The 15,350-nt window shown below is 41.5% G+C and overlaps 1 protein-coding gene across 4 annotated transcripts in view; it reads left to right on the forward strand.

Moving 5' to 3' along the window:
• The first annotated feature begins 5,403 nt into the window (after window positions 1-5,403).
• LOC124035102 (leucine zipper protein 2-like) overlaps window positions 5,404-15,350 on the forward strand; it is a 175,470-nt gene continuing 165,523 nt past the window's right edge. For 2 of the 4 annotated variants that reach the window (XM_046348525.1, XM_046348524.1), the window contains exon 1: window positions 5,404-5,578. In XM_046348525.1, the coding sequence (XP_046204481.1) occupies window positions 5,517-5,578 (62 nt within the window). In that variant the 5' untranslated portion in view covers window positions 5,404-5,516. Of the gene's footprint in view, window positions 5,579-14,412; window positions 14,640-15,350 lie in introns of those variants that run through there. The other 2 variants (XM_046348522.1, XM_046348523.1) reach the window with 2 other exon arrangements.

Below are 15,350 nucleotides of genomic sequence, written 5' to 3' on the forward strand. Positions count from 1 at the left end.
GGCCAAAAAGCTTTGTAGAACTCTCTGGGGAATCCATCTGGGCCTGGGGACTTATTAGGTGGCATGGAGGTAATTGCCTCCAGGATCTCCTCAGGAATGAAGGGGGAGTTGAGATCTTCTTGGTCGGTCTCTGATAGTTTAGGTAGCGAGATTCCCTCTAGGAAAGAGTGGAGTTCTGCCTCCGTGTGTTTTCTCTCAGAGGTATATAGTTTGCAGTAAAAATCATGAAAAGTTAAATTTATATTTTTTGGGTCATATGTGACCTCGTCCTCTGCTGTTTGGATAGCCATGCTCTTTTTTCAATTGGTAAGCAAGCAATCTACTAGGCCTATTGCTATACTCATGGTATTTCTGCTTAGTAAAGAAAAGTTTTTTTTAAATCTCCAGAGTGTAGTCCAAATTCAGTTTGGCTTTGGCTGCTTTCAGTTGACTCCAGGAGGTGCTGTCTGGGGATTATTTATGTACTTTTTCCCAGCGTTCCAGCTCCCTCTCGAGATCTAGCCTGTGTGCTTCCTTTGCTTTTTTCTTTGAGGAAGCATATGCAAATAGATGACCTCTTAGTGTGGCTTTAGCAGCGTCCCACATTGTGGCTGGAGAAACAAGAGAATCTTTGTTGTCTTGTGTGTAGTTGTCTATCCATGTAGTTACCAATGTATGGAACGCTTCGTTTGATAACATGGAGGTGTTGAATTTCCAGCTCTTTGACCTCGGGATGTTTTTGCAGAGGTCAAAGCGGAGGTGGACAAAGGCGTGATCTGAAAGTGCTATGGGTCTGACTGTACACGTGGCTGAATTTATGAAACTCTTTGGGATAAATATGTAATCTATACGGGAGTAGGTGTTATGGACATTAGAGTAGTATGTATAGTCCATAGATGAGCTATTAGTCTCTCTCCAGATATCTATCAGTCCCATCGCTTTAGTAAGAGAGTTCAACATCTTTGCAGATCTAGGATTTGTGGTGGGGATTTGAGATGATTTGTCTAGAGATGGTTTGTCTAAGGGTACAATTAAAATCTCCGGCCACCACGCCAAAGGAAACACAATGTTCATTGAACAGGGTTATCATTTTTGACATGAAAGCAGGTGTATCTGTGTTAGGGGCGTATATATTTAAGATAGTAATTGGTTGACCATACAGTGACCCAGTTATCAAAATAAATCTCCCCTCCGGATCAGATGTGTTTTTTTGTCAATTATGAATGGAACATTCTTATGGATAAGTATGGCTGTACCTCTACTGTTTGATTCGAAAGATGAGAAATACACCTGTCCCACCCAAGCTCTACGGAGTTTGGCATGTTCGGCATCACAGAGGTGTGTCTCTAGTACAGTGGTTCTTAACCTTGTTGGAGGTACTGAACCCCACCAGTTTCATATGCGCATTCACCGAACCCTTAATTGGAAAAATAAATTATGATTTTTTTCAAATTCAAAACATAGGTATATATTTTACTGTTGCAAAAAATGAACCGTGCGTCAACATCACTGTGTTCAAAGAACAAAATCATCAAAACATGATTTTCACACAAAAACATAATAATGAATATTTATTGCAAATCAGTGTGACTTCTGCTGTTGCCTTTCAGAGACCAGTTCAGAAATGCGCGGCTTCACCTTGGCAAGTGCCACTCTCATGTCATTTTCGGAACAAAGTCTGTTCCTTTTCTTCGTTTTTATGTCCAGCATCCTCAAAGGATTGCTCGCAAAGATATGTTGTAACAAACAGTATGAAAATCTTGAGAGCTTTCTTAGCAATAACAGGGTACGTTACCATTTGTTGACACCAAAATGTTGAAAGCGTTGTTGTTCTGAAGAGTTGCTGTTGAACCTGGCTCTGCTGAATTTCAATGATTTCATCGAGGTATTCATCATTGACATCTGTTGTCTCAACACTAAACGTGAACGGCTGTCTCACCCATGCTGGATATGACTCTCTTGTAGGGAAGTATCCGTCGAGAGACTTTGGAAGCTCATCTAAGTGTGTGACAATTGCTTGCTTCAGTTCCGCAGGTACAGAAATGTCTCCGATTCCAGATACATCTTTGATCTTACTTACACAGTCGTCCAGCAGGGGAAAGTTTGCGAAGTTATCGTTCTCTGTTCATCAATTCCATAACGGTAGCTTTTTTTGAAAAGCCCTCAGGTTTTCCTCCGCTTCGATGATGTTGACTCCACCGCCCTGAATCCTTTGATTGAGATGATTGAGAGCTTCGAAGATATCAGCCATGTACGCTAAAATGAGAATCAACTCATTTTTGTAGCAATCTGCATGACAATGTTGGTGCTTTTGCAAAAACAGGGCTAATTCCACACACACGGCAAAAACACGATTCAGCACCTGTCCCCGGGACACCACCGAATGTTAGAATGGTACAGAAGTACCTCGAATTCAGAGCCCATTTCTTTACACAGCTCACTGAAGATGCGGTGCCTCAGAGCACTAGTTGGCACATAGTTCACACATTCCACTACAATATTTTGGTTTTATGAGTGTTTCACCAATGGTGTGTGGTTTGCCCTGCTTTGCGATCAGGTAAGCAACTTCATACGATGCTGTGGGGATCAGTTTGTTGATGGGTACAAAGCCGAGAACAGGCAGAGTAGCTTTTACATCGAATCTGGCTCTCTTCACCTTGAATTCAGCGAGCGCTGTGTTCTTGTATTTTCCATCTCCATGCAGCTTAAGGAAGTGTTCTTAGTTTTGCCGGTGCTAGACTAGAATTACTCAACTTGGCATTGCAAATCATGCAGTTAGGACGCTGACTTCCATCACGTTCCATTATACATGTGAATCCATATTGTACATATTCGTCCGACCACTTTCATTTTTTGCTCGACATAGTAAGTATGAAAGGATTCAAATATTAAGAAAGAAATCACAAGACATACCATCACGACAGTCACAAGTAGACTACTGGGCACACCAAATTCCCTGCAGCACAGATAGGCTAAGCGTTGTAGCGTGATCACCTGCAGCCAATGATGGCCAAGCAGGGCGTGTCATCACGAATCATATGAGTCGGAAGTGTGTCTTGACCTCCGCCGAACCCCTGAGACTGACTCACCGAACCCCTGGGGTTCGATCGAACCCAGGTTAAGAACCACTGCTCTAGTAATAGCGCGATGTCTGATTTTTCCTTTTTTAGAGCACATAGTATCTCTTTCCGTTGCATGACCTAGACCATTGCAGTTCCATGTCAATAGATTTAAGGTGCTAGTCATCGTCATCGAACAGTAAATGAACTTTAGTGCAAGTCATCTCTGGGTAAAAGTGGATAAAAGTTACAGCTGCGTTCACATAAAAGGAAAATAAATGGTGTACATAAAATAACAATCTCTGAACACCCCAGCCGAGTTCCCAAACAACTCGACACATCCCGTTGGATCTATTACCCCCCCGCTCAGTCTCAATTCTGTGTTCCAAAAAAAAAAAAAAAAAAAAACGGGAACAGTTAGCAACGCACAACGTCTCCCCATCAAAGAAATGCCTCATCCTCTCCGCCCCGCATTGAGTAAATGACAACGTAGCCACCGGCCAGACCGCATTAAAAGAGGGAGAAAATAAAATCAATAGCCCAGCCTAAATATACCTCCCCAAGGGACATAGAGAACCACAAGTAATAATAGCAAATAAAAAGGGGAAATAAAAGTAGGCTGAAACATTAGTAGGCCTAGGTTAGGCTACAGAGCCTATCCCTCTCAGCTAAAGGAAAATAAATATAGATTGGACGGCTGTAATGACATTTAGCGGGGCGGGTGGGTCTTTGGATATCGGCTATATGTTGTCTTACCTCCTTTAGTAATCGCATTAATCGCATTTAGTCATTGGTCCGTTTCTCATTGACTAGGATTGTCTTTCAAAAAACCTTTTTGCCTCTTCGGGACTTTTGAAGTGTCGCAGGGCTCCTTGGTGAAGAATCCTGAGCTCGTTTGGGTATTTGAATCGCCTGAAGATGCCTCAGTCAATGAAGTATTTCTTCACCTCGTCAATCTCTCGACGCTTTCGGCGTATTCCAGCTGACAGGTCCTGGTGTAAAGTGAGTTTGGCGTTTCCCACTGTGATGGTGTTGATTTTCGCTGCCTGTAGGACTCGTTCCTTGTCGGTGAATCTCAGGAAACGTATGGTGATTGGGCGCGGTGGTTGTCTGGCTGCTGGTGGGGGCCTCAGTGCTCGGTGAGCTCTCTCTCTCTCGTTCTATGGGCCTGTCGGTGGACAGGTGGAGCCACTCTGGAAGTTTGTCTTGCCGGTAGCGGATCAGTGGCATGTTTCCCTCTTTTTCGCCCAGATTTAATAGAACACAATTATTCCTTCGCCCCCTGTTTTCCAGGTCCTCTGTTTTCTCTTCCAGATGCTCTATTTTTTTTTCTTTTTAGCATATGCTATTGTTTCCATGGCATCTGCCAATAAAGTTAACCATGGATAGGATTCGCCCCTCTGCCTCGTCCAGGCGCCCCGCGTTTATGGTTATCTTGTTCTTGATGTCAGGCAAAGCGTTTTCCAGGATTGTCACCTTGCCCCCTATCGCACTGAGCTGAGAGTTAATGGCATCTAATTTAATGTTGAGTTCTGTACGTTGGGATCTCAACTCAGAAAGGATGTCTTCGACAGAGTGGCATTCGTTGGGCCTCAGGGGGTAACGGGTCCTCTTGCACCTGGCTAATAGCGCTAGCTTTTTCTGAAGCTAGCTTCTTCTTGGAGGCTTTTTCCGTCGCTAATGCTCGAGTCTGGGTAAAAATGTCACCTGGAGTGTCGCCTTTTGTAGCCGCCATGACTTTTTTACTAAAGCTAAAGGAGTTTAAACTTGAATTTCAGGTAAGATTAGGAATTGGAAACTACTTGTGTGGAGCTCTTAGTTCACGCGGCCATCTCGTTCAAGGGTCACGTGATCCCCGTTCAACCAATTTTTAAACGAAATCAAATGTCATGGTGATATTTTTGTTGTTGATTTCATGTTGAATTCACGTTAGTGAACTCAGCCAAATGGAAATCAAAAATAGACACTGAACTGAAGTCTGTGTAGCCAGAAATACTGAGGAGTATTTTTGTAATAATACATTTTTTGCTTTGAATTTTTAAATAATAATAGTATTTTTGTTTTGTTTTTGCTAAATCAAATTTGATGGGCCTGGCAAGGACAGGCTCCCTAGTGGGTGGGCCTGTGTCCACCCAGGCCCACCCATGCCTACGTCCCTGCTATACTCAGTGGGGGCTGCTCTCATCTTTCCAGTCTGTTTCTTCCCCTCTTTACCACCCCCATTAATTTCCTCATTAATAAGTCTGTCTGTGTCACTGTGTTATTTAAAGCCAGAGATCCTCCCTTGCTCTGTTAGAGCCACTGGGTTGCATCTGTCTGTCTCTCTCTCTGCCTGTGTGTGCATGCGTGAGTGCGCGCAGGCAAGCGATCGAGCCAGTGAGTGAGAAAGCGAGAGAGAGAGAGAGAGAGAAAGGGGAAGGGGAAGGAAAGCAATCGAGAGGGAGAGAGCGAATCGGAGTGCGAGTGCAAGACAAAGCTATGAAATTAATCCGAGCTATTTGCCTCCTGCTTCTTTGTCCAGCTTTGAGCCTCAACACTAGGTAAGTCGAAAGTAAGAAGGGTATATTCTTCTTCCTTCACCTTCAGTGATTCTGAAAGAAAAGGGGAGGGTGAATGCACAATGGCTAATCATAGAAGGAACTAACATTCATCTTTAGCTCGGTCGGTCCTACGAAATAGGTTGAGGCAGCCTGGGTTCTGGCGGGAGATGCCCGTGTGCGGAGCATGATGTTCTAAAGCAGTAGACTGTAGGCAAAATAAAGGTTCCTCTGTTGAACTATTCTCTTTGTCAAACTGTAAGACATATGTCTTTGGTGGTGACATTCACTGGCTAAAAATGCCTTGGAATTGTGTAGGCATCGCTTACTGGGATTGCGGTAGGTCTTGTCTCCTGCTTGCTGGAAGGGAGCAAGTTAAGTCTGAGCCGGCTAAAGAAGGAACTGGGCTGCCCAGAATGTTGCAGTGTCTTGAGAGAGAGAGAGAGAGAGAGAGTGTGTGTGTGTGTGTGTGTGTGTGTGTGTGTGTGTGTGTGTGTGTGTGTGTGTGTGTGTGTGTGTGTGTGTGTGTGTGTGTGTGTGTGTGTGTGTGTGTGTGTGTGTGTGTGTGTGTGTGTGTGTGTGTGTGTGCAGAATAATGCATCGAGGGGAATAGTAGGATGAGGGGAGGAAGAGGAGAGGCGAGAGAAATTGAGAGATGAGGCAACGTGCAGTGCGGAGGGAGGTTTTAATGATTAATTAAACCATTGATAAAATCTTTCCTTTTTCAAACTAGTGCCTGAGCACTACTACCAGTGCTGGGGTCTTTGTGAAACAAAAGCCAAGGTTGTTAGAGAGACTTAAATATGGCTTAAAGACAGCTGCACATTATGAAACTTGCTCTCCTCTCATTGCAGTTGTGTCTAGTTTGACATGATGGAATTTCAGCTTTAGTTGGTAGACCTCTACAAGTGTGCTCCTAGGTGATGAATGTAGGGGCAGAATATACATGCACAGAGACATACGCATACACATAGACAATGCATTTGCACATCTTGCAGAGCCCTGAGAGATTTGAATGAGCTAATTTGATGATGCTGGAGATTTTAAAAAGTCAGATTCCGTTTGATGTTGAAAGCACACTTTATATTGGATAATGAATATGCTGATGAATGTTAGAAGTTTGGGTTGCGTTTTACAAAGTTGAATGAGATACACTACATGACCAAAAGTATGTGGACACCTACTCGTCGAACATGTCATTTCAAAATCATGGGCATTAATATGGAGCTGGTCCCTCCACTCTTCTGGGAAGGCTTTCCACTAAATGTTGGAACATTGCTTAGGGGACTTGCTTCCATTCAGCCACAAGAACATTAGTGAGGTCAGGCACTGATGTTGGACGATTAGGCCTGGCTTGCAGTCTTCGTTCCAATTCATCCCAAAGGTGTTCGATGGGGTTGAGGTCAGGGCTCTGTGCAGGCCAGTCAAGTTCTTCCGCACTGATCTTGACAAACCATTTCTGTATGGACCTTGCTTTGTGCATCGAGGCATTGTCGTGCTGAAACAGGAAAGAGCCTTCCCCAAACTGTTCCCGCAAAGTTGGAACCACGGAATAATCTAGAATGTCATTGTATACTGTAGCGTGAAAATTTCACTCCACTGGAACTAATGGGCCGAATCATGAAAAGCAGCCCCAGACCATTATTCCTCCTCCACCAAACTTTACAGTTGGCACTATGCATTGGGACATTTAGCATTCTCCTTGTTGGAAAGGTGGCCTCCTATGACGGTGCCACGTTGAAAGTCACTGAGCTCTTCAGTAAGGCCATTCTACTACCAATGTAGTAGTATGGAGTATGGAGTAGTATGTAGTATGGAGATTGCATTTGAAGGGGTGTCCACATACTTTTGTATATATACGTGTAAATGACCCCAATGAGACACGTGAAGTCATGAATGAGTGAGTGACTGACTGGCTGCTTGATTGATTGATTTTTACTAATGACTTATATGTAACAAGTGGCATTAATGTGTCAGATGCTCAACTGATGTGTTAAGCTCTGTTGCTCCCCAGTTACCTAGACCAGAGCCAATATATAAAGATATACAGTGCCTTGCGAAATTATTCGCCCCCCTTGAACTTTGCGACCTTTTGCCACATTTCAGGCTTCAAACAAAGATATAACACTGTATTTTTTTGTGAAGAATTAACAACAAGTGGGACACAATCATGAAGTGGAACGACATTTATTGGATATTTCAAACTTTTTTAACAAATCAAAAACTGAAAAATTGGGCATGCAAAATTATTCAGCCCCCTTCACTTTCAGTGCAGCAAACTCTCTCCAGAAGTTCAGTGAGGATCTCTGAATGATCCAATGTTGACCTAAATGAATAATGATGATAAATACAATCCACCTGTGTGTAATCAAGTCTCCGTATAAATGCACCTGCACTGTGATACTCTCAGAGGTCCGTTAAAAGCGCAGAGAGCATCATGAAGAACAAGGCACACACCACTCAGGTCCGAGATACTGTTGTGAAGAAGTTTAAAGCCGGATTTGGATACAAAAAGATTTCCCAAGCTTTAAACATCCCAAGGAGCACTGTGCAAGCGATAATATTGAAATGGAAGGAGTATCAGACCACTGCAAATCTACCAAGACCTGGTCGTCCCTCTAAACTTTCAGCTCATACAAGGAGAAGACTGATCAGAGATGCAGCCAAGAGGTCCATGATCACTCTGGATGAACTGCAGAGATCTACAGCTGAGGTGGGAGACTCTGTCCATAGGACAACAATCAGTCGTATATTGCACAAATCTGGCCTTTATGGAAGAGTGGCAAGAAGAAAGCCATTTCTTAAAGATATCCATAAAAAGTGTTGTTTAAAGTTTGCCACAAGCCACCTGGGAGACACACCAAACATGTGGAAGAAGGTGCTCTGGTCAGATGAAACCAAAATTGAACTTTTTGGCAACAATGCAAAACGTTATGTTTGGCGTAAAAGCAACACAGCTCATCACCCTGAGCACACCATCCCCACTGTCAAACATGGTGGTGGCAGCATCATGGTTTGGGCCTGCTTTTCTTCAGTAGGGACAGGGAAGATGGTTAAAATTGATGGGAAGATGGATGGAGCCAAATACAGGACCATTCTGGAAGAAAACCTGATGGAGTCTGCAAAAGAACTGAGACTGGGACGGAGATTTGTCTTCCAACAAGACAATGATCCAAAACATAAAGCAAAATCTACAATGGAATGGTTCAAAAATAAACATATCCAGGTGTTAGAATGGCCAAGTCAAAGTCCAGACCTGAATCCAATCGAGAATCTGTGGAAAGAACTGAAAACTGCTGTTCACAAATGCTCTCCATCCAACCTCACTGAGCTCGAGCTGTTTTGCAAAGAGGAATGGGAAAAAAATTCAGTCACTCGATGTGCAAAACTGATAGAGACATACCCCAAGTGACTTACAGCTGTAATCGCAGCAAAAGGTGGCGCTACAAAGTATTAACTTAAGGGGGCTGAATAATTTTGCACGCCCAATTTTTCAGTTTTTGATTTGTTAAAAAAGTTTGAAATATCCAATAAATGTCGTTCCACTTCATGATTGTGTCCCACTTGTTGTTGATTCTTCACAAAAACATACAGTTTTATATCTTTATGTTTGAAGCCTGAAATGTGGCAAAAGGTCGCAAAGTTCAAGGGGGCCGAATACTTTCGCAAGGCACTGTATATCTGTATATGGCTAGGGATGGACTGGGACCAGAAATCGGCCAGCCTATTTTCTTCCTTGAGGCCCTGACATCATGCCCTTTTCTTCCCTTGAGAGGCTCCCATAATTGGCCAAATAATGACCATTCTGTGCAAAAAAAAGAACATTTTAGACAGGCACACTGCTAAAGATGAAGCCCATCTGGGATTTGCCAGAACTACCTTATGGCCAGTCCATTTCTGTATATGGCTCTGACCTAGAATAATTCAATGGTCCCTGAGCATTGTGCTGTTTGACTTGACAGTTCATGCAGCTTCAGTGTTCTGATCATAGAGTTCTGATCAGGGAATTCTGAATGCGTCATGCATCTATCTACACCTACATTTTAAATGTTTCTTCCGTGTCCACAGTGTGTCTGGATTCCCTTTTCCCATGCTATAATCAATTTCCTGTATGCATTCTACAAATGTTGGAATAGGCAAAATATGATAATAACACAACAACAACTGATGGCAGTAGTTAACTACTATAGCCAACTAGCCAGCTAACTTCTGTAGCTCGCCAGCAAGCTAGCAAACAACGCTAAAGGGATTTCAAATGGGTAAGCATAATAGTTGTTCTAAATATTAGCTAGCTGGCTAGCATTTGAGATCAGTAAGCATGTTCCTCACACTCTAGGAATGTATTTCCTCCAACGTTATAAGGAAAGGTGCCTTTCGGTCCCAAAACTTAAGTCTTCTGGCGATTTGTGGGAGGAGGAGGGCCGATGACGTCGCCCACTGCATTAGCTTTCGGTAGCCTGATCCAGTCCAGACTGAAGAGAAATCTGCAAACAATGCATCCCAGACCACCTCCTGAAGTGGTCAGCCAGATCTGAACACAATCAGACCACAAAGCGACTTTTGCGTGTCTAGTCTAGAGGTCGACCGATTAATCGGAATGGCCGATTATTTAGGGCCAATTTCAAGTTTTCATAACAATCGGAAACCGGTATATATTTTTGAAATATATTTTTCACACACCTTTATTTAACTAGGCAAGTCAGTTAAGAACACATTCTTATTTTCAATGACGGCCTAGGAACGGTGGGTTAACTGCCTTGTTCAGGGGCAAAACGACAGATTTTTACCTTGTTAACTTGGGGATTCAATCTTGCAACCTTACGGTTAACTAGTCCAATACTCTAACCACCTGCCTTACATTGCACTCCATGAGGAGCCTGCCTGTTACGCGAATCCAGAAGTTGCTAGCTAGCATTAAACTTATCTTATAAAAAACAATCAATCAATCAATCATAAATCACTAGTTAACTACACATGGTTGAGGATATTACTAGTTTACTTAGCGTGTCCTGCGTTGCATACAATCGATGCGGTGCGCATTCTCGAAAAAGGACTGTCGTTGCTCCAACGTGTACCTAACCATAAACATCAATGCTTTTCTTAAAATCAATACAGAAGTATATATTTTTAAACTTGCATATTTAGTTAATATTGCCTGCTAACATGAATTTCTTTTAACTAGGGAAATTGTGTCACTTCTCTTGCAACAGAGTCAGGGTATATGCAGCAGTTTGGGCTGCCTGGCTCTTTGCGAACTGTGTGAAGACTATTTCTTCGTAACAAAGACAGCCAACTTCGCCAAACGGGGGTTGATTTAACAAAAGTGCATTTGCGAAAAAAGTACAATCGTTGCATGACTGTACCTAACCATAAACATCAATGTCTTTCTTAAAACCAATACTCAGAAGTATATATTTTTAAACCTGCATATTTAGCTCAAAGAAATCCAGGTTAGCAGGTAATATTAACCAGGTGAAATTGTGTCACTTCTCTTGCGTTCATTGCACGCAGAGTCAGGGTGTATGCAACAGTTTGGGCCGCCTGGCTCGTTGCGAACTAATTTGTCAGAATTGTCCGTAATTATGACATAACATTGAAGGTTGTACAATGTAACAGCAATATTTAGACTTAGGGATGCCACCCGTTAGATAAAATACGGAACGGTTCCATATTTCAATTAAATAATAAATGTTTTGTTTCCGAAATGATAGTTTCTGGATTTGACCATATTAATGACCAAAGGCTCGTATTTCTGTGTGTTATTATGTTATAATTAAGTCCATGATTTGATATTTGATAGAGCAGTCTGACTGAGCTGTGGTAGGCAGCAGCAGACTCATAAGCATTCATTCAAACAGCACTTTTGTGCGTTTTGTCAGCTGCTCTTTGCAATGCTTCAAGCATTGAGCTGTTTATGACTTCAAGCCTATCAACTCTCAAGATTAGGCTGGTGTAACCGATGTGAAATGGCTAGCTAGTTAGCGGGGTGCGCGCTAATAGCGTTTCAATCGGTGACGTCACTCGCTCTGAGACTTGGAGTAGTTGTTCCCCTTGCAGAGGGGTAACAATGCTTCGAGGGTGGCTGTTGTTGATGTGTTCCTGGTTCGAGCCCAGGTTGGAGCGAGGAGAGGGACGGAAGCTATACTGTTACACTGGCAATACTAAAGTGCCTATAAGAACATCCAATAGTCAAAGGTATATGAAATACAAATGGTATAGAGAGAAATAGTCCTATAATAACTACAACTTAAAATGTCTTACTTGAAGACTCATGTTAAAAGGAACCACCAGCTTTCATATGTTATCATGTTCTGAGCAAGGAACTTAAACATTAGCTTTTTTACATGGCACATATTGCACTTTCTTCTCCAACACTTTGTTTTTGCATTATTTAAATCAAATTGAACATATTTTAGGCTGAATTGATTTTATTGATGCATTATATTAAGTTAAAATAAGTGTTCATTCAGTATTGTTGTAATTGTAATTATTACAAGTAAATAAATAAAAATCGTCCGATTAATCGGTATCAGCTTTGTTTCGGACCTCCAATAATTGGTATCGGTATCGGCGTTGAAAAATCATAATCGGTCGTCCTCTAGTCTAGACCCATCTTTTCAATGCGATCTTTGCATTCTGACAGCCGAAGTCGCATCTAAGTGTCAAGTGTAGACACAACCTCTGAATAAACTGCTCTCAATACCCTGAGTAATATTACCAGAGGTATTATCCTCTGGTTGCAAATTGACATGAAAGGTGTCATGTTGACTTCTTGGTATAAACAATGAATTGAAATACAATGATGTAGGGATGTATTATATTGTAGACTAAATAAACTCGCAAATTGTAATAATGTTTTTCAAAAAGGTCCTTATTAGTAAACCTCCCCACAAACAAACAGCGGTTTTCTTATGATCAAATACATCCAGACCAGTGGCTTATGCCGCTTTACTGACATCCATTTTGTTCATTTACCAAGCAGTACATTACTGCTGCTTGAGAGGATGTTGTTCATACATTCTTTCACAACTACAAGAGTTGTTGGCTGATGTCAAAACTGGCACATAATTGACCAGGGAGAAAGTAACTGTATAGAATTGATTAGGGGAAATTCAACCTACTTTTGCCACACTTCCTCCTTGCATCTGATTAGGCTTAGAGTACTGTGGCTGTTTCTTCGTGTGTGTGTGTGTATGTGTATGTGTATGTGTGTGAGTGTGTGTGTGCATATGTGTGTGTGGCAGTTTCTGGTTGTGTGTGTGTGTGTGTGTATGTTTGTGTGTTTCTGAGTGTGTGTGTGTGTGCATGCATGAGCTCTTGTGTCTGCTCACAACTTACAACAATGCAGTCCAGCCTATTCACCATTCATGTCTTTGCAACGTCTCTTTTATGGGATATTCACAAATGTTCTTTATTATTGACACTAACTTTGTTGTTTCCTACCTACGCAACCATGTCTGGTAAATGCCGGTGTCCATTGGGAACTCTGTAACATTAAATATTTAGGTACTGGCCCGCAATTAAAGACTGACGAAATCCTTGGATGATCCTGTACATATCACTCAGACAGGGCCTGCATTGCTTCGTCTCCACATCTGGCTGTAAATACTAAGCCCATTGCATTTTACATTCTTTCTTTGATGTTGGCTGGGGTAGTGCATTAAAGAGGAATGAGGTTTATGACTCTGGAGATTAACAATGGGAGCCTGGCAATTGTTGTAATAGCCTGATAATACATGCTAATATCCAGTAGGTCATCTTGCTGAAAGGTGATGGGGAATTGAATAGGTCCTTTGTAATGAGAGCATAATGACTTAGCAGCTATACATGACAGTCGGTGGCTCCTCAACTGATGCGATTCAGAAGCTTCCCGTTGAAATGATGGACTACATTTCTAATTTGCCAAGATACATTTCTCATCCACAGGAAATACTGTATCTTTCTGTATCTCTGGAAAATTCTAATCTTTCTGAGAATAAACCCCAATTTGCAAGTCTATTACCCTGAAAGTCCTTGTTGGTCGTCTAACCATTACAGAATCCTCCATATTTGTGGAATGCTTGATGCTCGTTGAGATCATATAATTGAGATAAATCTTATTTAACTAGAAATTGAGACAATTATATTCTGTTTAGTCTTGCTTTTCTTTGGTTTACAACTTATTTCATAACTAATTGTTTTCCCGCTGTGTGTTCCATATGTCATGTTCAGGGCTAACAGCAAGCAGTTGTCGTGACTTTACTTCCATTCATCTGATGACTGTTATTTATTTAATTAACTAACTATGTTTAATTGTTACCCGAGTAAATTCATCATGTAACAATTATCTCATTAGGATTTGGGGCACCACAGAAGAGGTTGTTTAAAGAGTTACCATCTCCCGAATTAAACTCTATAAAGGTATATATTTATTTAATCGATAAACAGTCATCCTATTAATCATTACCTCTTATCATATCATCATTCGGGACCAGTCGTAATCTCATGCATCTGCAAAAAAAAAAAACAGCCTTGATCATGATTCAGTACTACACAAATTGCTTAATTATTTATTTACTAGCAAACAAAATAATAACAGAACAGAACTTTTACAATATGGCATTTTACCCAACGACATAGAGAGAGAAAGAAAGAGAAAAAGACACTTATCGTCGATACATTTCAAAACTATTCTTACATTAGTCATATAGTTTGCACACGAACCGCCGCCTGTTTGGAATAAGAAATCATTAATGTATTTACGTGTGGGTGTCTTTGTCCATTGTGTAGTCCTCAACAGAACTACAGAGTTCACTCTGTTCCATTTGCTCCTGAAGCTGCTTATATGAAGATCAATGGTTCCAGTGGGGTGATGTGAGTAGTGTACTACCGTGATTTGACAAGGGCAGTAGGATGGTTTGAAGAGTTCAAGCTATTTTACTCAGGACAGCTAATCAGCTGTACCAGTGATTGTCTGAAAGAGGAGTTTGTCTGCTCTTCCTCCTCGTGTTGATTATTCAGGGGTCAGGATTCAGACCACTATGGACATGCGCTGCAGCTCGCCGTCTCTCTGGTCTAAAGGAAGGTGAGTTTATTTCTTCACCTCATGTTGAGGTTCAAAATTGCAATCATTTCAAACATGCCTTATGTTTCCTGGTCTCTGAGATTCAGCGTTTAAACCATTTTAGACGTGGCCTGCAACTCCTTGTCTTTCCTGGTCTAATGTTAATTTTGTTGGCAATGCTTTTTATGCACTCTCGTCAAAAGGGGATTGTTTCGCCAGTCTGACACGCTCTCTGACCTCATTCGGGGTGTGGCTACTTACTATGAACAGTTTATAGGAGATAGATTCCCTTATCCCTCCTAAAATCACATTCATATCTTAGTTACAGTATTTTGTCCATACAATGTTTAATGACATCACAAAATGAAAACCCATATGACATTAGTTTTCTACTGCTCCTCACTGACTATTCCCCACATTCTTATGTTAGAAATATTGACCCAGTATCCACCTTTGACCGTGTTAGAGATTAAGAGGAAAAACTCTCTGTGAAACAAAGATCAAAGATATTGATCAAACAAGGATCAAAGACATATTCAAACTTATCTGGAATGGTGCTATTAAGTAATTTAATATAACAGTACAATTTTTCGACTCAAAAGAAACAAACCCTTCTTGCAATATGGGAAAGAATCAACCCCAAGAATGTTATTCTGTTACTATAAATGCTTTAATGTTTTTCCCCCTGAAGTCTTGGGTAATAGTTCTAAGCAATGTTTGACTGAGAAGTTA

The sequence above is a fragment of the Oncorhynchus gorbuscha genome, linkage group LG05 (assembly GCF_021184085.1).
Source record: "Oncorhynchus gorbuscha isolate QuinsamMale2020 ecotype Even-year linkage group LG05, OgorEven_v1.0, whole genome shotgun sequence".
In the NCBI taxonomy this organism is placed as follows: Eukaryota; Metazoa; Chordata; class Actinopteri; order Salmoniformes; family Salmonidae; genus Oncorhynchus; species Oncorhynchus gorbuscha.